The sequence below is a fragment of the Macaca fascicularis genome, chromosome 12, assembly GCF_037993035.2.
Source record: "Macaca fascicularis isolate 582-1 chromosome 12, T2T-MFA8v1.1".
NCBI classification, from domain to species: domain Eukaryota; kingdom Metazoa; phylum Chordata; class Mammalia; order Primates; family Cercopithecidae; genus Macaca; species Macaca fascicularis.
Genome location: NC_088386.1, coordinates 20,760,758 through 20,782,678, shown reverse-complemented (window position 1 = coordinate 20,782,678; position 21,921 = coordinate 20,760,758). Strand labels below are relative to the sequence as shown.

Genomic DNA, 21,921 nt, shown 5'->3' with positions numbered 1-21,921 from the left:
TAAGATGTTATCACATTAAAAAAGTCCCCATGTCTATAGTAAATGCAAAACCCTGAAATATCTAATCAACTAACTGTACTCATGAAGTGCATAACATTCATGCAGCTATAAGCAGTGGTTTATTTCTAAGGTTGCCTAAGGAATACAAGTCAGCAATTTAAGTTCTCAAATATAAAGGAAAATGTGCTTGAAACCTTTTAAGGCAAGGGTATTTGGTACTAACACAAACATTTCATATTGGTTCTCTGAAAGAGCCCTCAAGTAGTCATTTCTAGTTCAAAGAGGATAGGCCAAAAAAGTTAGGTATTCTACGTAATATTAATACAATCTGTTGCTACAAAGTAATACAAGCAGCTACTCATGACATTCAAGAAACCATACATCATGTTAGAAATTTCTTTTAGATGACTCTGAATAAGAACTTTAACCAGAACGAATCTGCACAGAGGAAGACCAAGGTGCACATTTAATTGCTTTCAAAGATAAATCTATGGCTGACAACAGGACTTTTTTGGTATTTACATACCTGCAATTAAGAAACTGTGAGGTTTTACCACTACAGACTACTACTGCCTGTTAAGTAGGCCTCTTAAGAATGTTTCAGTGAACAAATCACCCCTTTGCTTTGGTTCTGAAAATATCTATTTTGAAATAGCTAAGGCAAATATTTAGAGGGACACAGTTCAATATTGGAAAACTAGCTGGAAGAGGTAGAAGTAAAGCCTTTCTTTGCAACGTGCTTCTGTGTAAAGGTAACAAATCAGTGATCTAGGGAAAACACAACTTAAAAATGACTCACTCTTTTAAAGGACGTTCAAAGATAATGCTTTTTAATATTTCAAATATTTTTTTTAAAATCTCATCAAAAATGTTATCACCTTAACAGTACTTTGCACATGTGGAATTTCATACCTAAATTTGATTCTATTTTGGTTTATTTATGGCTACTTGCAAGAGTCACAGTAATAATGTCCACTCATCAGAGTCTTTTTCTTTGGTAGAGCCTAGTGGGACCAGGCAGATGAACTGTTATGCAAATGAGATGGATAAAACAAATTCATGATAGTATGAATTATAAGGGTTTCTGTTTAATGGAAATAAAACTTAAAAAGGATTCCATATTTATTCCCATTGTTATTCTGGAAGCTTAATATCCTGTTCAGGGGTTAAGGAGTTTGAATAGCTCACACAATCCTGTAAAAATGACAACTGGCTGCCCTTTAATAAATAAAGTCATTGTAAAGAATTACATTTACAGAGTGAAAAGTGAATACATAGCATTTCAAATTCAATTTTGGAAGTACTAATAAGTACTGACCCATAACAATATACACTAGCTATCTTTTTAACTGTCCATCATTAGCACCAATGAAGATTCAATAAAATTACCTTTATTCCCACATCTCAAAACAATTCTGCAAATTCTTAGTGAAGTTTAACTATAGTCACAGACCTTAAATATTCACATTGTTATCTATGTCTACTGAAAATAAGTTCACTACTTTTCTGGATATTCTTTACAAAATCTTATTAAAATTCCTGGTATTATCACCCCCAATTATACAGTAGCACAACCACCTTATGTAGTTTTTACATGATAGCTCTTGTAGAGGTTTCACATCTAAATTATCAAGAAAGCCCTTCCCTCCCTCATCTTGCACTCGCTTAATTCTATACTAGTCCTTGGATTATGTACCACTGTAAAAGTATAACTGTATCAAAATTACCATGTTTATGGATACAATATTATGCCATACAGAGCAACAAAGTTACATATAATGACAAAGATCACTAAAGTTATGCAAGACAAGAACAAATGTTAGGACATGCTACCTAGGCACAGTCCCTACAAAGAGGCTCCTAAGTACCCCAAGTTCAAATAACATTGACAAAATAAAGAACAATTATCTTTAAAAATTATAAAGCTATTAGATAATTGCTAAATAAAGGTAGAGCACAAGATTAAACTCTAATATTTACAAACTGCAACATACTTGAGTAAAATTACAATTGTGCACATATCAGTGGCTTTGTAACAAAAATACAGAAAAAAAAATTGTTTTCAGTTCAACAAGAGGTTGAATCCAATCAATCTCAAATATACTCAACTCAAAGATTTACCACAGAATAAATTCAAGATTAGCTGATAAACAAGAGCCATATTACTGGTGTTTAGGACAAAATCTAAACAAGTTAAAATCCAATGTTTGATCAGAAGTCAGATGACTGTGCAAACTTTACCTCAACAGAAATACACTGAGATGTGCAAACAAATGTAAAACCTCCACTAGTGGTTTGCCTAGGAGGCTGACCTCTTCTTTCTTACAGAGCTTCCTGATAACCATAACTATAAATACAGGTACAATGCACAGTCAGTAATCTTTTCTTTTTTATTTATTGTTAGAATATAAAAGAATTGAGAGAGCATAGGTTTAATTTCATTTTTATAAGGAAGACTACATTTACCTGAAAAAGAAATATGGCATCACACACAAACACGCTTCAGGGAAGGAGTATATTTAAGAATGTGGTGTCATTCTGAATGCTAAAGGAAAAGTGATCCCCGTTTACTGCTAAAATATGTAGTGTAAAATTCTTTAAAGGAAACAACTCACTAAGTCTCTACTAGGTAAGTTATTGTGAATTTAGTTTTCAAATCACAGTAATCCACATAACCATTATTAACAGCTCTGTTTCATAGAACTGCAACAAGCCAACAAACATTTAAATGCACTTCACATCAAGAGTATGTAAACTTTATTTTTTCCTCTTCAAGCCTTCAGAAAGTTAGGGGCTATTTCAGCAGCCAATCTGGTCAGAACCTCTGAAGGCAAAATTTCAGTGCCTCACAGTGTACGTGACCATCTGTGGCACTGCATACACATCTGGTAGTGAAGTGTCCCCTATCAGTGGCTTCCAGTAAGGCCTAGAGTTTAAGGTTAACGTAAAAAAGTGCCACCTTTGTTTTAGATTAGTGATGGACTCTGACAAGATAAAATAAAGTTATTCTGTATATTGTTATACTTACAAGCAGCTCCAATCCTGAGTATTTATGGTAATATCTAAACATACAAAAATGTATGTACATTTTTCTCCACTTTCTTGTAAACAGTTATCAGTATACTGTTTTATCCCTTTATCTTTGAAACATGCAAATCATACATACAAGTATAAATACACAAAAGAAAACAATTTACACTCATTCAAAAGCCAAGCAACAACAAAAAATAGCTACAGTATTCAAATCATAAATAATGAATGCTTGAGGCATCTTATATTCCTAGAAGCAGCCAGCCATTCATCCTAATGTTCTTAGCTGCAATTGTAGAAATACTGAGTTTTGCACCTTCCATGCTTTTACAGTATTTATAACACTATCATATGTGGAGATAAAGACTTGTTTACTATAATCTCTTCTTTTCAGAATGAAGAATAAAGCAGCACTTACAAATATTGAAGCAGTGGCAGCAACAGCAGGGGTTACCACTGCTAGATCAGAAGGAATTTTTCCATTCTAACAATTTTTAAATTAAAAAAGTAAAGGAAAAATTGACCTAAACAAATTATTACATGTTCATTCCTTGGGCACTTAACAGCGAGTCCAGCATGTCGAATGTGTCTTTGTAGTCCATATGCTGGCTGCTTGTACTGTACTCGTGATTGGCATCAGGACCGTTGGTCTCCACTGGCTTCTTGTCCAGTTTCACGAGGGTGCTGAGATGTCCGTAGCCCACCTGGTATGTGACAGGGGGAGGAGGGGGTAAGGGATGGTTAAAAACAGAGTTGTGAGAGGATATATACTGCTTAACAGAGGAGGAAGAACTAGATGAACTACCTGAACTTTTGGAACTTTTGCTCATTTTGGAGTGGTGGTTGTGAGATGCATCATTGACATGCAGCCTCTTCCTTGAAGAGCTGGAGCTAGAGGAAATGCCATCACTGCTCAGGCCAACAGGACTCCTCAGAACAGTGGGTGGTATTCCGTCGGCACTGTGTTTACTGCCACCACTGCTGCTGCCACTATGCGAGTGGGAATGCTTGTGGCTGCTGGTGTGGTGGCGGCTTGAAGGATGCTCCTTGTGCTTCTCCTTATGGTCTCTGCTAATATGTGGGCTTGAATGCTTGCTCTTCCCACTGCCTTCATCAGAAGAGCTGTGTCTTTCTGAAGAGGAAACTTTTATTTTCATTTTCAGTTCTTCTTTACTGGCGCTTTTATCAGTGGGTGGTATTGGAATCCGTAATTTCAGTGATCCACTCTTTTCCTTTTTATCTGCCATGTATTTTTCAGTATTTGCAATGGGTATTTTCATTTTAATGGGAGAAGTAACAGAACTGCTGCTGGCTGCCTGTGACTGCCCTTGTTTGTGCTGCTGTTCTACCTGGGCAGCTATATAATGATCCCTTACATCAAGATCAAGAGTTTCTAGTTTACGCTTTTCTCTGTATTTGTCTAAAGACATTTTCTGAGGAATTATTCCTGGAGTAGCAGAAATTGGCCCATGGTGTTTACTGCTCCCTGCTTTATGAGTATATTCTTGCTTAACAGAAGAATGATCTGAAATTTTGTCAGGTCTGTGATGTAATCCTGAATGCAGTGATATAGAAGGTCCCTGCTGGAAGTTGATGTTGTACTGGCTACCAGACAAAGATGTCTCCTGTTTCTGTGAATATATCTGCTCTGTCCTTGCTGAGTCTTGATGTTGAGGCCATTCCTGGTGTGATGACAAACCGTATGAAGTACTTGGCATTCCTGTTGCTAGCACTGACAAATTATCAGATGTATGGCTGTCTTGAACAGAAATATTTCCTGAATTTAGAGGTACTGGTGCAGGGAATGCTGATGTAGATGGTTTCTGAAAACTTGGGTTTGTAGGCACACCAGTGACACTATCTACTAAAATGGAATTCTGGACCAAAGATGAACCAAGAAGTGGTGTCTCTGATACCTGTCCATCTACTTTTGGTTTCCTAGCCGCCTGATTAGCCTAGTAAAATAAAACACAGAAGAAGCAGTGATATAGAAAAATGATTTAATGCAAATTTCTTGTCTTATAAAAGTTATACATTAAAAACATTATATATTAAACATATGGAAATAAAATGACCTGGGGTTCAAGGTTTTAATGTTGCTAGTAAATAAGTGCCTCATTTAGAGGTATAAAAGAAAGCTATAAAAAACTGAAAACACCAATTTTAGAATCAGATACAAGTTAAATCCTAGCCCAGCACTTGAGAAAGTAATTTAACTTGTCTAGGCTTCAGTTTCCCCATTTGTAAAATGAAGAGGATACTTTCGTCATAATCACTGCGAAAAATTTTTTAAAAGTATAATGTACTTTAGCAAAGTCTACTGGACTCAGTAATTGAATATGTGAGTATATGTAACTTGAGACACGCTGAATTATTCAGGAATACGGCAAAGATTATTAAACCACAAAAATTCAAACTGGTTAGCTATGTAAATGTTACATAAAAGACTGAAATTCTGTTAAACCCTGTCAATTCTCTTACCCTCCAGTTTCGAATCTTCTTCAACCTATTAGGCGTTTTCTCCAATATTTGTAGAAACTCATGTGTTAGCTCTAAAAATAAAATTTAAATTTGAAACTTAGAAGGTGCCTTTAGGATTTAAACTTCTCTTAAGTGGGCAGTATTAAAAAGGAACGCTAGGAGTTCATCTACTTCACTTTTACCCTCCTATTCAATCCTCAGCATATACAGAAGTACACACAACTCTCAACCGGCATTTTCAAAGCTGAATCCTTTTGTAACGATTACTTTCCCTCCTGATCTTACTTGCTTAATTAGAATCTCTGGAAAATCTAGTAGCATTAAAAATAATCCCCCCCCCAATAAAAAAATCTTCATTAGGCAAACAACACAGTAATTTTTGTTGCAGGCAAGATCTATCAATAGATTCTTTAAAATTAGTGGACAAAAATTGGAGGAAAAAGGTTATTTGTAAAATCCCAACGTATCTTCCCCATGAAATGTACTAATTACAAAGAGAAAAGAAATAGTGACTTTAAAGTACAGAAACCACTTTAAGGATACCACTGTAACCAAGTGATCACGGTTGTCATTACCAGTTTTTGTACCCCTTGATATGATGCACCAAACAAGACCCAACCTACTTCTACGGTATTCTTGCTCAAAATACGTAACTTCAACATAATAATGAGAAATCATCAGACAAACCCTAACTAAGGAACACTGTATAAAATGACCATTATTCTTCTAAGTGTCAGTATTATGAAAGACAAGGAAAGACTGAAGAACTGTCACAGACTGGAGAAGACTTGAAGGGACATGTCAACTAAATGGAACATGGGATCCTACAACAGGAAAAAATATGGAATAGTGAATAAAATATGTGCTTTAGTTAACAGTATTGCACCAATGTTAACTTCCTAGTTTTGATAATCATATATTGTTATGTAAGATGTCAGTATCAGGAGAAGCTGAAGGGTATACAGGGAACTATGCAATATTTTGAGTTTCTTTCTTTCTTTCTTTCTTTTTAAATAATAGAGACAGGGGCTCACTATGTTGACCAGGCTGGTCTCAAACTCCTGGCCTCAAGTGATCCTCCCATCTTGGCCTCCCAAAGTGCTGGGATCACAGGTGTGAGCCACCACGCCCAGACTTTTTTTTTAAAAAGGAAAATCCCTCCAACTATACTCATACTTCTTAGGAATCAACACTATTAATATATTAGCAAACTATCTTGGTTGTAATTTTTTCTATCAATTTTCTTAAAATTTTGATTACAATGAAATGACCCACTTTTCCATAGTAGTGTGGTTTTGATGAACTATAGTTTCATTCCCCCAAAATAATGTCATTAATAGTTACTGGCCACTCTCAAATATTCACCAGTCAAATACATTAGAATACCACATAATATTAATAATGCCAATTCAACTTCAATACTGGGGGAACCTCTATTAGTAGAGACTACAGGTTCATTTTGTAATAGCAAGCTTCTTTGTAAACTATTCTAAGCCAATGTTAAGATTGACAATTCAGACAAGCTATAATTTAACCATTAATCTTTCAAGATGTAATTTCCTTGACAATGTTATGACTAGTCCCTGCTAAAGTCTCATGAGCTTTTTCATCCAATTTGGATGAAAAAAACCCCTAATGCCCATACCTTCACTTCCTCATTTGAAAAGAAAAAGAAAAAAAAAGACTATTTTTCTACTTTTGGGTCCAACATTACCAAAATTGTTTTGACTCAATTTCTGTAACAACTTGGTTGTAAAACATTAAATACACTTCAAGTTCTGGTCCAAAATCTGGTACACAAAATGTAAGCTTTGTTTTTCTTAAGTATCCTACTGTATTAAATTTTATAGCAGAAGAACAAAAGAATCTGTTAAATAATCCATTAATGTAATTAATTAGCTATATGCACAAAAATCACAGTATGTGCCTAAAATAGAGGCCCTTCTCTCTCAAAGCTACTGTCTAAGCCAATGTTCTTTTCTGGAACATAGTTGTTAAGTGATTTCAGTAAGTAATAATACTAGTATCACTGCACTCTTAAGATTCAGATAAACCTTCATGTCTTTTTATTTTTTTCCAGAGAGGGTTTCCTCTGTTGCCCAGGCTGGAGTGCACTGGCGTTATCACAGCTCACTACAACCTTGACTTCCCAGGCTCAGGTGATCCTCCCACCTTAGCCTCCACAGTAGCTGGATCTATAGGAGTGCGCCACCACACCCGGTTTGTGTGTGTGTGTGTGTTGTATTTTTAGTAGAAACGGGGTTTTGCCATGTTGCTCAGGCTGGGCTCAAACTCCTGTGCTCAAGATATGTGAGTGACTGCACCCGGCCACATCTTCATGTCTTAAATTTTGAATTGCCTTTTTGTGACTGACACAGAAAAAAAGGGCTGCAAAACATGGTGAAAGTCTTAACGTATCAGGTCTCCAAGATTCTTATTCAACTGCTCTCCAAATTAATAAACTTTACCTTTTTCAGAATGGAAATGAGGTAGCTCCTGCTGTGTCAAAAAAACCCCACATAAACCACAACCTAACCTCTGACCTAAAGTCAGGATAAAAGGCAGACTACTTTTTTGTGATCTTTTTACTTCAGCACCAGGTATATAAACTATTTTTGTTAAGATTATGCCTACTGGCCAGGCGTGGTGGTTCAAGCCTGTAATCCCAGCACTTTGAGGCCGAGGTGGGTGGATCATGAAGTCAGGAGTTCAAGACCAGCCTGGCCAACATGGTGAAACCCTGTCTCTACTAAAAATACAAAAATTAGCCAGGCGTGGTGGCACACACCTGTAATCCTAGCTACTCAGGAGGCTGAGGCAGATAACTGTTTGAACCCAGGAGGCGGAGCTTGTGGTGAGCTGAGATTGCGCCACTGCACTCTAGCCTGGGCGACTGAGCGAGACTCTGTCTCAAAAAAAGAAGAAAAAAAAAAAAAAGATTTTGCCTACTTAATCTTAATCTAGTGACTATTAAACTAAAACAATGATCTAGATAACCTGATTTTCAAGCTATAGAACAGATAAGCCCTCACTGAGTTTTAGATGTCATTTCAACTCATTGAAGATTTCCTTTCCTCTGGATAAACTCAGAAAAAGCCTCTAACAATTTAAGAAAAACATTATAATCATGCAGCAATAATACAGCATGAGACATATATTCTGGGATAATTTTTTCCAGGTGGAGAACAAAATAGAAAATAAAGGGATGAAACAAAGAAGCATATTTCACAAATAAGAATAGGCAAACTATGGATAATTGGCCAAACATGGCTGGTCATTTATTTTTGTCAACAAAGTTTTATTGGAACGCAGCCACACACAATCAGTTACAAACTGCCCTATGGCTGCTTTCCGGCTGCAATGGTATAGTCGTATAGTTGCAACAGAGACCTTATGGCCCACAAACTCTAAAATAGTGTTACTCTTTGCAGATCCCTATTTTAAAGAAACACTTCAAGCAGGGCATGGAGGCTCAAAAACCTGTTATCTCAGCCCTTTGGGAGGCTAAGACAGGTGGACTGCAAAACCCCGTCTCTACTAAAAATACAAAAATTATCTGGGCGTGGTGGCATGCGCTTGTGGTCCCAGCTCCTTGGGAGGCTGAGGCACAAGAATCGCTTGAACCCAGGAGGCAGAGGGTTGCAGGGAGCCCAGATTGCACCACTGCTCTCCAGCTTGGGGGGCAGAGTATCTTGTCTCAAAAAACAAAACAAAACAAGGCCAGGCACAGTGGCTCAAGCCTGTAATCCCAGCACTTTGGGAGGACAAGGTTGGCAGATCATCTGAGGTGAGGAGTTTGAGACCAGCCTGGCCAACATGGTGAAACCCCATCTCTACTAAAAATACAAAAACTAGTTGAGTGTGGTGGCTCGTGCCTGCAGTCCCAGCGACTTGGGAGGCTGAGGCAGGAGAATTGCTTGAACTTGGGAGGCAGAGGTTGCAGTGAGCTGAAACTGCACCACTGCACTCTGTCGCCTCGGCAACGGAGTGAGACTGACTCAAAAAAAAAAGAAGTGTTATCTGTTTTCTTTCTGAAATCTACAGTACGTGGTTAAAATGCCCTAATCCCAAGAATCTGCCATTTCTGGCCAGCTTCTTTTACTTCTCAACCAGAGGAATTTCTCATCAAAACATCCCCAAAATTCCATGCTCCTAATTAACAGAACACATACGCACAATTTCTCCTTGTGTATTCATATTTAACAATGTAAGGCAACAATGGTAATACAGAGCAAGAAACACAATCTCCTGAAAATCCCTTTAGTTTACTGCTTCACGGTTAACACTCAACTTTCAGTATACACATTTAAAACTCAACAGAATTAGTATACTTTAAATCACTATTCTTATCTTGTCAGCTTATGGAATTCTAAACCTTATCTATTTATTTTTTAAGTCCTGAAAAAGCTTTAGATATCTGGTGGTAGTTAATATATACCCAGGCTAGAGTAGAGCAGTGCCTTCAAGGCTTACTGCAGCCTTGACTTCCCGTGCTCAAGCGATCACCCCGCCTCAGCCTCCCAAGTAGCTGAGACTACAGGCGTGCACCACCATATCCAGTCAATTTTTAACATTTTTTTGTAGAGACAGGGTCTATGTTGCCCAGCCTGGTCTTGAACCTCTGGGCTCAAGTGATCCTCCTGCCTCAGCCTCCCACAGTGCTGGGATTACAGGTATGAGCACAGCTTCCAGATTCAATTCTTTTTTTCTTTAGGCTGATGAATTCTTGTTTTCATTCTGTTCATTTGATAGCGCACTGACACTTTCTATTGTCAATTCAGACAACCGCCAACTTAGATAAATCCAAATTGTTAAAAATGTATTTTCTCTACTTACCATCTAATAATTCTAGAGTAACTGTAGGATCCACATATTCCCACCAATGCTTTCCATCAGTTGATACAGGGATCTCCCAATTGGACCATTTGCAAGCCAAATGAATGCATACACATGCTATCACTGTTGGTTTGTACTGAAGACAGAAGGTTGTAAGATGCAGACTGTTGCAGAGCAGGTTTGAAAATGGAGAGCCATAAAAATTCAAGTATGTAAAACAAAGAAAAACATTTACCAGTAAGATTAGAGCAAAATTTAAACTCTATCTTTAAGTCTAGAGTATAAAACCTTATTAAATTAAAAGCTAAGTTATAAAATTCTAGTACTAAAAAATCTACATATAATGAACATTTCCCCTCACTCCCAACAGTATATTACTACTACTAATATATTAATATTTAAAATTTTGTTTTTACATCTAAAATTGAAGTATTTTATAAAAGGAGAAGAGGATAGTATATTTGCAATAATCACTATATAGATAACACTGTAAATTTTTTGTGGTATTTTTCTTTTGTAATGTCATGGTAAATATGTAAATGTAAAAATAAAGACTATTTGTAAAACTGACAAAGTAATTTCAATGTCACAATAATCAGGGATTATCCCATCTGATGTGGCTTAATAAGCATTTGCTTTCTTTAGTGAAGCAGAGAGAATTAAACACATATCTATGTAAACCTATGCCTTGTTTTTCGGCAAAGCCACAAAGGAAACTTACCTTTTGCCAAACAGCTTCAAGGCTCAATGTTATTAAATACTGCAAAAATACTACCTTTCTCCTTCCACTATATGCCAAATATGGGGCATGTTAATATGTGTCACAGCTGGTCTTTTCTAATCAAAGTTTCAAATTTAAGTCTTTTTATGTTGTTGTTCAGAATTACTGGGGATAGAGGTTAAATCCCAACAACAGATATTTGAGAAAATATAGCAGTATTTGCCAATCCGAAACTGTAAATAAAACTTATCAGTGTCACAAGAAATTAGGGACCCTACAAAGCTGGCGTGGTCCCTTCTCCCCAATGATCCACTCAAAAAAACAAATTTAAATCATTAATAAAATAAATACAGAACAGAATTATATATTAAAGGCTCCTTAAAACTATTCTTCCAGTTCAGTTTCAATGATGGAAATGTTATCTGATCAGCCATAAACGCATACCATTTTTTACTCTACATAAACTGAAAAGGAAGGTTTTTTTGTTTAAAAAAAAAAAAAAAAGAAAAATTGTGTAGGACTTGACTACTTTTAACTTGCTACTAGTGGGTATTATCTGGAAAAAAATGTCAAATTACATAAATTTTATTTATTAAAAAAACTTTAATTAGAGTATTTTAAAGTTAAGACTGGATCAACGTGAAATTTTAAAAATTGTCATTTAACTATAATTGTAAACTGGAAATAGCTTTATACTTACCAAGTTGCTCGAATTTCTACGTTAAGTTTAGCTCTTTGTAATCTTTAGCTGCTATTCAGGCTACCAATTTTAGACTTATGCACTCACAAATCGAGAATATGTCATCAGAAAGCACCACTACACTTCACATTGTGCATTTAACCCCTCTGTGCCCAAAGTCCCTTGTACAATACACCGCAAAGCAAACAGGAAGGTACCACCACAGTAGATGGTCCAGTCTCCTGTTGCAACAAGGGTAAGAGACACATTGAGGGGGCCCTGCATTAAAGGAAGCTATAGTGTGCTACAACAGTGCAACAAAGAGGGTCAGGATAACAACCTGTTGGTAGCCATGAAATAGGATGTCTGTGCCAAATCCTTGCTTGCTGTAAGAAAAGAAAAAAAAAAACGAAGACAATACTATCAGCTTTAACGTGCTACCATCAAAAAGTTCTCAACACAACAAAAACTTCAAAGATTTGTACACAAAAAGTAAATTTTACTTACTACTTACAAATATCACAAGAGCGCCATCATTTTCTATACTACTGAAAATCTTCAACAACATTCACTCAAATGTTTCTTGCTATCCCCCAAAGATCTGAGAAACAAGCCGATTTGCTTTTAGCTAGCCAGTTACAAGGGCTAAACTTGTTACTAAGTTAAGCATCTAGTCAGCTAAAAGTTGCAATAAAGCATTCTCCTGGATTTAAAAAAAAAAGAAGAAGAAGAAGAAAAGATTTTGAAGTCTAATACAAAATACAAAGAGTTGCCTGCCAGACTTAATCCTCAGTCATATTTAAGTTGGCTTAAATACTTCCATCAAAACAAAACAAAACAAAACAAACCCCCACCCCACAAAACACAGAGCACGAACTGCTCAGTTTTTCATCATGCTATTAAGCATCAACAGAGAATAAACCTAGAAACAGCATACGGGTATAGACACAGGAGGCTCCACTGTAATTTATTTCAAATTACAGAATGTAATTAAAAGACAAACTTAGGAAAGATACAGGTATTCTAGGGAGGATCAGAATGCTTCAACACTGGTCCCCAACAGAAAGGCAATTTTTAATCAGCTTAAGACACTGAAGTTTTCCCTCCCCTTATTCTGCCTCTTAGTCTTCCCAACAGGGATGCCCTTGTTATCATTTCCCTTTTTCCCAATTACATCCACAATCACTGACACACCTTTCCCCTCTGCTCACCTAGGATCAGTTTATCTCAACTCCACCCCTCTAACAGTCCTCAAATTTCTTCCCCCCTCCCCTATTTTTTATTCATGGCACCTGTAATCCCTGCTGCCCCATGTGGATCATCAACATAAAGGTTTTACAAAAGGGACTGGGGTTTAGCAGAGTTGTGCTAAGGAAGAGTGTCAAAGCATCAGATGTCTTGGAGGCAGTGTGACTTTCCTGGTGGGGAGGGAAGGAGAAATCACAGAAGTGAAGGTCCCTGTAAAATGACATTAGCCAATTCTGCAGCAAAGTAGCATAATATCAACTTTCTCATCTCCAGAGGGGGGAAAAAGACTTCACAGAAATCAAATTTATTTTCCCCTCCCCCCCGAATAAAAATACGTAGAGAAGGAAAAAATAATAATTAAAAAATGCCATTAGCAATTTTCACCTAGGGATGTATCTAAATTCAGTGATCTAGAAACAGTCACTGTGCAATAGAGAAGAATAGAGGGGAAATGCTGTTAGCTGAAAGTTGTAAAAGAGTAAAGGAAAAAAAAAAAGACACTAAAACATGAAAGAATACTTTTAAAATGGAGTGATATATATTCTATCGTTACCTGAAATGTTAGTCAGACAAAATGACATTAAACATATACATGGTTTGTACTCAAAGAATCAGTCACATTTTAACATTAACAACAACAAATAATCTGGTCTAAATATTTTGTTTTGGATATATCAAATTTGTAGTTTTTGTAAATGTTTTAAAAGTTACTATTTCATTTTTCAAGTAAACTGACTTCATGTCTCTCTAGAATTTTTAGTTGTAGGAGAACATGTACAAAAAATATTAATCTCTGATAAACAATTTAAAGTTGACTCATTTCACAACAGTAACCTGAAAATCCAATTTCCTAAGTTAATATTCATAAGTAATATTTTTAAACATATACTCCCTTCGACTAATGTTAGGCTCTCAATTTAAAGCAAATTATATGGCTACAATGCTTATAAAGTTTAGCTTACCCTTTTTCAAGTTTTTTAAAAAAACTAACCCTTTTTTCTTAATTCAACATCTACAACTAGTTATGTATACAATTCTATGCTATACTGTAATATTGACATGAAAATGTGCTATAAAACACACTGATATAACCACGAAGAACAGGAACCACAGTTAAATATGCTCTAGCTTACAAATGATAATGTATGCTCCTACAAAAAATACAAATTGAATTTTCAGACGTCCACTTCCTAATGATACTATCAGACAATTTTTAAAAAATTGTAGCCACTAACATAATAAATCATTAGGTACAAAATGAATTCAATTTAAAATGAATAAAATGTGAGAATACTTAGATAAATACTAAAAACACAAGACTTTCAAAAGTCTTACTCATTTTGTTTAGGATAAATCTAAAAAAGCTTGGTAGTAAATGAATGAAACTGCAAAATTCTATTTTCAAAAAGGAAGTAACAGAAAATGGCACACTACAGGTCCCAAGTGGCTGCTATGAATACATTAACACTTGAAATGGAAACAGGAAAGTAGAAGTAAGAAGCAGAACAACATGCAACTGTGTAAAAAATGTTTCTAGGGACACAACAGATATATAGGATTTATTCAGGAGTAGAAAAATGCTGTATCAGATACTACTAGATACTTTACAAGCAGTAAAGCAATACTTTTAAAAAGTACTCCTGTTTATAAACAAGAGGCTTAACAGGCACATCACAAACTATATTTTTTATGCCCTATAATTATTTCTCCATTACACATAAAAAGGAAATCACTTTTAGTAATGTCAAAGACCCTCGAAAAATACATTGAATCAATTTTAGTTTGCCCAAACGAATATGGGCAAAACACTTCCCCCCAAAAAATAACTTTTTGAGATAGGGTCTCACTCTTGTTGCCCAAGGTGGAGTGCAGGGGCATGATCTGGGCTCACTGCAACCTCAGACTCCTGGGCTCAAGTCATCCTCCCACCTCAGCCTACTGAATAGTTGAGACTACAGGCGTGTGCCACCAAACCAGCTAATTTTTGTGTTTTTTGTAGAGATGCGGTTTCATCATGTTGCCCAGGCTGGTCTCGAACTCCTGAGCTCAAGCAATCGGCCTGCCTCAGCCTCCCAAAGGGCTGGGATTACAGGTGGGAGCCACCATACTGACAAATCTTTTAACAAAGGCAATTTTTATCTGAAAGGCCTGAGATTGGCCTCAAAATTCTTCAACTATTACCACTTTTCAAAAAGTCAAAGTTTGACACAAACCTAAAATTAATATTGTTTTCTGGACCTATGCACTATTGGCCCACACCTGACTGAGAGAGCTCAATGGGGGATGGATAGAGTACTAATACTTGGAAGCCCTCCAAAGTTTTAGTGAAATGAGATTCTTACCTATGTTTAAAGGAAGCTAACATACCAGGTAGAATCACAAGTAGAAGTAGATGAATAGGCAGATGTAGAGCACTAAAAAGTAATGCTTAAAAAATGACATTTCCCCCTACTTTTAATGCAACCTAACAAAAGGATAGAACAACAAAATAGCACCCAAATCAATTATAGATAATAAAAAGCATTAATACTTATCTTAAAAGTTTTAAGGATCACCTACCTCTTACTAACTGGGTACATTTCACCACATCTGTGTGTGGGTGTTCAATGGTGATCTCAAAACCTGAAATGATAAGCACTTTTTTTTCCAATCACTTACCACTACAATACTTGCCTGAGAAATGCCATAAACATATAATATATTCTTCATTATTAGGAAAAATCCAAAATTAAAGTTTTTCATCACTGACATTCTCATTACTTTTCCAATGACAAGATATAATTTTTCAAATACAATGTCTCAATTATGAAAATAAAGTTAAAAGACCAAGGGTAAATTTGTTTGAAATTCTGAATTATAAATGATTTGGGATTATTTTAAAGTTAAAAACAAATTAAACTCCTGGCAAATACAATTGTTAAGCTGGTCCCACAATTTAAGGACGGAATTCAACTACGTAATATCTTTCTTAATATTCCAAGCTTTCTTTCAGAAGACATGAAAAGCACATTTTTCATAAACATTAACTGTTGGGCCACAGTGGCAGAAATGAGCTTTTAAATGATATGGCACTCTAGATCAAAGGGTTTCAACCAGTTATCTTATAACTATACTTCATTAATAATTAAAATCATATGACAAACAAACCCTAGAGGTCTCATGACTGCTTAAACTGTTTCTAATACGAAAGATGAAATGTTTAAAAGCTTTCAACGTGCAATCAACCCTTAGGTGTGGCAGGATTTCTGTTTTTATTAAAAAGATCACATTTGGTTGTCTTCAGAAGCAGTAAGTAAATAAAATCCTAACAAATGGGTAACCAGATTTATAAAGTTGTTGTGTGGTCTATATATAGTTCTATTGCAATTAAATATGCAAAATACTTTAAATAAAGCCACAGAGGCATATCTTCTAAATTCTAATGTTCCCCTTAAAATACCGTCTCATTCTCTGTGCCTAAGAATATGTCATAAACAATATGGATATTACATTATGATTTTATATAATAATTGCATTATATAATGATTTAAAATTTTTCATTTTCAATTTTTTACCTAAATGAAATTTATATAATTTTGTAAAGTAAAACAATAACATGGTAAATCATTGGATTTGCAAGAAATAAAACCCTCACTTTTTTGGCATCTTTTCATTTTATAGAAACTTCAAAGAATTTACAGTTGACCTTTGAAAAACGCAGGGCCTAGGGGTGCCAATCACCACACAGTTGAAAATCCACGTACTCTCCTAAGACTTAACTATCGTTGACCAGAACCTGCTTACCGTTGAAGCCTTACTGGTAACATAAACAGTTAATCAACACTTATTTTGCATACGTATCATATACTGTATTTTTGCAACATAGTAAGCTAAAGAAACTATTAAGAAAATCATAAGGAAGAAAAAATGTATTTACTAGTATTAAGTGAAAGTGGATCATCATAAAGGTCTTCATAGTAGGCCAAGGAAGAAGAGGGGTTGGTCTCACTGTCTCAGGTTGGAAGACACAAAAGGGGAGGCAAGAGAGGCAGGCAACACGTGGTGTAACTTTACAGAAATATACCATAATTTCTGTCTTTTGCTGGCATTAAATTCTCTGGCTTTAGATCCTTCACCTTCCCTTTGCTTTAAGCTTCTCTCCAATCATATTAGAGTCCATAGGTATACCCTTCTTATAGCAATCCTGCATTCACATAAAAGCTGCATTTTCAATATGAGATAAAGTGCAAGGTTTTTGTGCCTGCTTGTATAGCTGCAGTGATGGCTTCAAAAATGTCTTTTTCTTCTTTCACACTGAACCTTACACTGGATTCATTTATTTTGAAATGGTGGGCAACTGTAGCTACAGACCTCAATCTACAATACATATCAAACAATTCAACTTTTTTTTGGTAACATCACAACTTTTATCTGCTTCTTGGGAGCACTTCTGGCATCACTTGAGGCACCCTGTATGGGTCCCTTGGTGTTAAGTTTTCAGTTTTGCACTAAATACGGTAAAAATATGCCAGAACTTCTTTTACTGCAATATGTAACTTACTGGAGAGACAAACTGTTCAGAGATAACAAGTGTCACACAGCATTTTAAGTGGATACTCATAACATGTGAGCTCATTGCAATAGCAACAGGAGGTGGCTACAAAATTATCACAGTAGTACAGTTATGTATGTATTAAAGTTAATTTTATGTACCTTTACATTTGTTTGTTTACATTTTCTCTTAACTGCGAATACAGCCACGTATGCTCTGTGCTTGTGTGCCTAAGTTTTTAAAATTTTTATCTTTTAAAAATAGATTTATGTATATTTTATGGCAGTAAATATTAAAATAGACTAATATCTATATATATTTTATGCATTCATGACATATCCAACTTTTTCTTAATTTTTTCAATATTTCTAGGCTACAGTTCACCTACAAGCTTTTCAAATTGTTGCAAATTTCCAATTTTCCAGTATTATTTATTGAAAAAAATCCATGTGGACCAATGGAGTTCAAACCTGTGCTGTTTGAGGGTCAACTGTATATGTATTTCACACAAGCTAGTTTTATAATGAAGAGTCTGTCACAATGGGAAGTTGTGACTGATTTATCACACTTCTATGCAACATCTGGGAATGGAATAATAAATTTAAAAAATGACAAATTCACGATATGACTCAGATACTATTCCACGGCCACAGAATGGAGGTATGAGAGGTAAAGGAACTTTCGCCCAAGTTTACAAAGCAAATCAGAGGCCTACAGATTTTAACTCGGATCTCCCCAAAGCCCATGTTCTTCCTACCACATCCTAGTGGGTTCTTCCAGAAGTAATGTATGACTTTTGATAAGCCATCACTTTCTTAGGCCTCAATTTCAGTAAATTGAGTAAGGTGAATGAGAGTAAATGAACTTGCATACAAAGATACACTTTTAAAAAAGGACGACCAACATTTAAATAATTACTATGTCACATTAAAAATCCTGATAGGCTGGGCGCGGTGGCACATGCCTATAATCCCAGCACTTTGGGAGGGCAAGGTGGGCGGATTGCCTGAGCTCAAGAGTTCGTGACCAGCCTGGGCAACATGGTGAAACCCCGTCTCTACTAAATTACAGAAAAATAACTGGCGTGGCAGTATGTGCCTGTAGTCCCAGCTACTTGGGAGACTGAGGCAAGAGAATTGCTTGAACCCAGGAGGCAGAGGTTGCAGTGAGCCGAGATTGCACCACTGCACTCCAGCCTGGGTGACAGAGCGAGACTCCGTCTTAAATAAATAAATAACTAAATAAAAATAAAAAGGCGATATACTCATAAAATACTGACTGGAAGCTCAAGGAGAACAAGGATTGCTGTGTAGGTTTGTATACATCACAATCATATGAAACAGCCCTAAAGGACCATTTTACTCTCCAGTGCAAATCCAGAGTGAAGCATAGTACTTCGTACTTCAACTACCGGAAAACCTAAGAAATCATACTGTAGGGTATGTTTACCATTCAATTTAATTATGCCAAATGAAATTAAATTCTAGAAAAGTAATTTCCTTATAACCAGGCAACGTTATTCTGGTCTAAAACCTGTTTTAAAGTAACTTTCTTCAATAATACTATTATTTCAGAAATCTTTTCACTTATTTAGAATGCTTTAGGGAAGTACACACAAAAAGCCATTATCTGATGTAAGTACATACCTAGAGTTTGTAGCATTATGGTTTCAAGTATAACCAGTTCTTGAGTCTGTTGAAGGTAAGCCTGTCAGATAAAAATATTATCAAATTGATTAAAATAAAAGTAACATTACTAGACTACATGACTGTTACATCTTGTGAGAATTACAGGTTGATTACAAAAGAACCACAGTAGTTTGAAAATATGGAGAAAATAAATTGAGGGTGACAGAGAAAACCTGTATTCTGTGGCAAGCCTAAACTGAATTACTTTCTGTAATAGGAAACAAACAGCAAAAAACAAGAAACTAAACAATATGAAAGGGGGCAATTTAATTGAAAAAAGGAGATGTGCACAGTCTGTAAAGTGAAACAACCTAGACATTGGTGCTTCAAGAGATATTAAAGACAGGAAGTCCAAGTCAATTAAAAACATCAAACTCAAACCTGCCTTTAACTCAAACCTGGCTTACAAACTCACTCTAGGACATTTCATGTGGTAATTCCTCAAAAGTCACAGTAAGTCAGTGAGTTAATTTTAGAATTAACTTCCCTGCCACCTTAGAAATTATCAAACATACCAAAATAATGTATCTCATACCTATGGGGACATAAATACCAGAGAACCTCCTTACTCAATTTCAAGAAATTTTATCTACTACAATTACTCTGGAAATAAAGGATATGAAAAATTTACTGCTGTCCTATTCTGAAATCATGACAATTGAACAAAGTGATAAGGAAATACTATATTACCGGTATGAATATACCTATATTCATTTTTTTAAGGACATATTGCTAAAGCCAGAGAGTAAAAGTATCTTTCATTTTATTTATGCTCTATTTTGAAAGGTCATTGGGCTGACTTTTAGAACACAATTTCTATTATTTAAACGTACCCCAAGAAATAGTTCTGAATTTGTACAGTTAATAGAAACTGTAGGAATTATCATTAAATAATGACAAACTATTATTTAATGGCTACATTAATAGTTTACTCCCTTAAAGCCAACATCTATGATAAAACTTGCCATTAATAAAATCAGATATAGTTCCACTGAAGCTTAAATTAATCTGGACTTTGAATTAACATAATCTGTTAGTCATCCAATAGGTAAAGGTTCCTGATTAAGTAACTCGGGATGCTAGAAAAAAAAATTTTTTTTTGAGACTTTTTTTGCTCTTGTTGCCTAGGCTAGAGTGCAATGGTGTGATCTCGGTTCACTGCAACTTCTGCCTCCTGGGTTTAAGCGATTCCCCTGCCTCAGCCTCCCAAGTAGCTGGGATTACAGGCATGCGCCACCACGCCTCGCTAATTTTGTATTTTTAGTAGAGACAGGGTTTCTCCATATTGGTCAGGCTGGTCTCAAACTCCCGACCTCAGGTGATCTGCCTGCCTCGGCCTCCCAAAGTGCTGGGATTACAGGCATGAGCCATTGCGCCTGGCCGAAAATTTTTAAAGGGCCACAATTCTAACTTCCATCTTAAGATGTCAGAAAAATTTAAAATAGTTCTTTCAAATAAGGTCTATTACAATGTTGATGATAAAGTTGTCTGGAAAGTAACATTACTCTAGGAAAATTAAAATACTAAAAAAACGCTGCTCATGAAAGCATAGCAAAATGCAGCTTTATGTATCAGAGATAAGTAGCAGTACATGCATTTAAAAAGGAACAATACTTTAAAAAGACTACTCATTTAGGGGTAAATTCAGAAGATTTTCTGTTCCTTCATCTGTTGACAAATTAAGGGGTTATTTATAATGTGGTCTCAAATACAGCTTCCAGTGGAGGTGATAGGGCTTACCCTCTACATGTATCATAACTGAACAACAAAATGTGAAACAAAAGTATCTTTGAATCAACAAAGCATCTGGAATCAAAGCCTTCTATAATTCAGAATGACATCCAAATTCATGAACATACGTGAAATGTTTTTCTGCCAGACTGCTTCCTGGCATTGCATTCCTAAGAGGTAATAAAATAAGCAGCATTTGGAAGGCAACACTAATTGAACTGTATTTTTGTTAGGCCTACATTATGAAAAAGTTTCAAATTTACAAAGAAAAATAAAAAATCCAGTATTTACATACATCACATTTAGTATCCAGCAGTGGCTCTAGAGGATGAAGACAAGCATGTGCTACTTTGATAACATGTTCAAGTTTTCGAGCCTGTTCTTCCACTTTTGCAGCCAAAAATAATGCAGTAGACGATATTATCTGCAGAAAAGAGAAAACTCTGGTGATTTGAAAACAAATACATTTCAAAAAACTCTGTTTTCTTTTTTTTTTTTTTTGAGGTGGAGGTTTGCTCTTGTTGCCCAGGCTGGAGTGCAGAGGTATGATCTCGGCTCACTGAAAGCTCTGCCTCCTGGGTTCAAGCAATTCTCCTGCCTCAGCCTCCGGAGTAGCTGGGATTACAGGCGTGCACCACCACACAGGCTAATTTTTGTATTTTTAGTATTTTTGTATTCACCATGTTGGCCAGGCTGGTCTCGAACTCTTGAGCTCAGGTGATCCACCTGCCTCAGCCTCCCAAAGTGCTGGGATTACAGGTGTGATGGTCACCGCACCTAGCCCAAACCCTCTATTTTCTAAGGGGGGAAGCGTGCAAGGAGGGAATGCAGTATTAATAGTATGAACTGTGAGCTGGGTATGACAAGATTGATGTAATAGTTTTAATAAAGTTATTCATTAAATAGAACTAATCTATAAAATGTTTTATTCGTTTTGCACATAGAACAAAGGGGAAAAGGGAAAAGACATACTAAA

The 21,921-nt window shown here is 35.9% G+C and overlaps 1 protein-coding gene across 18 annotated transcripts in view; it reads right to left on the bottom strand.

Moving 5' to 3' along the window:
• Positions 1–801: 801 nt before the first annotated feature.
• Positions 802–21,921, bottom strand: part of CCNT2 (cyclin T2) — a 38,313-nt gene continuing 17,193 nt past the window's right edge. Inside the window, exons 3-11 of one of the 18 annotated variants that reach the window (XM_074008910.1) lie at positions 21,241–21,369; positions 19,173–19,233; positions 15,555–15,617; positions 12,255–12,450; positions 12,088–12,133; positions 10,348–10,511; positions 5,512–5,582; positions 3,836–4,985; positions 802–3,734 (exon numbers count right to left, since the gene is read on the bottom strand). In XM_074008910.1, the coding sequence (XP_073865011.1) occupies positions 3,667–3,734; positions 3,836–4,985; positions 5,512–5,582; positions 10,348–10,511; positions 12,088–12,133; positions 12,255–12,315 (1,560 nt within the window). In that variant the 5' untranslated portion in view covers positions 12,316–12,450; positions 15,555–15,617; positions 19,173–19,233; positions 21,241–21,369 and the 3' untranslated portion in view covers positions 802–3,666. Of the gene's footprint in view, positions 4,986–5,511; positions 5,583–10,347; positions 10,512–11,768; positions 12,134–12,254; positions 12,451–15,554; positions 15,618–19,172; positions 19,234–21,240; positions 21,370–21,921 lie in introns of all 18 variants that reach the window. The other 17 variants (XM_074008914.1, XM_074008911.1, XM_074008913.1 and 14 more) reach the window with 17 other exon arrangements.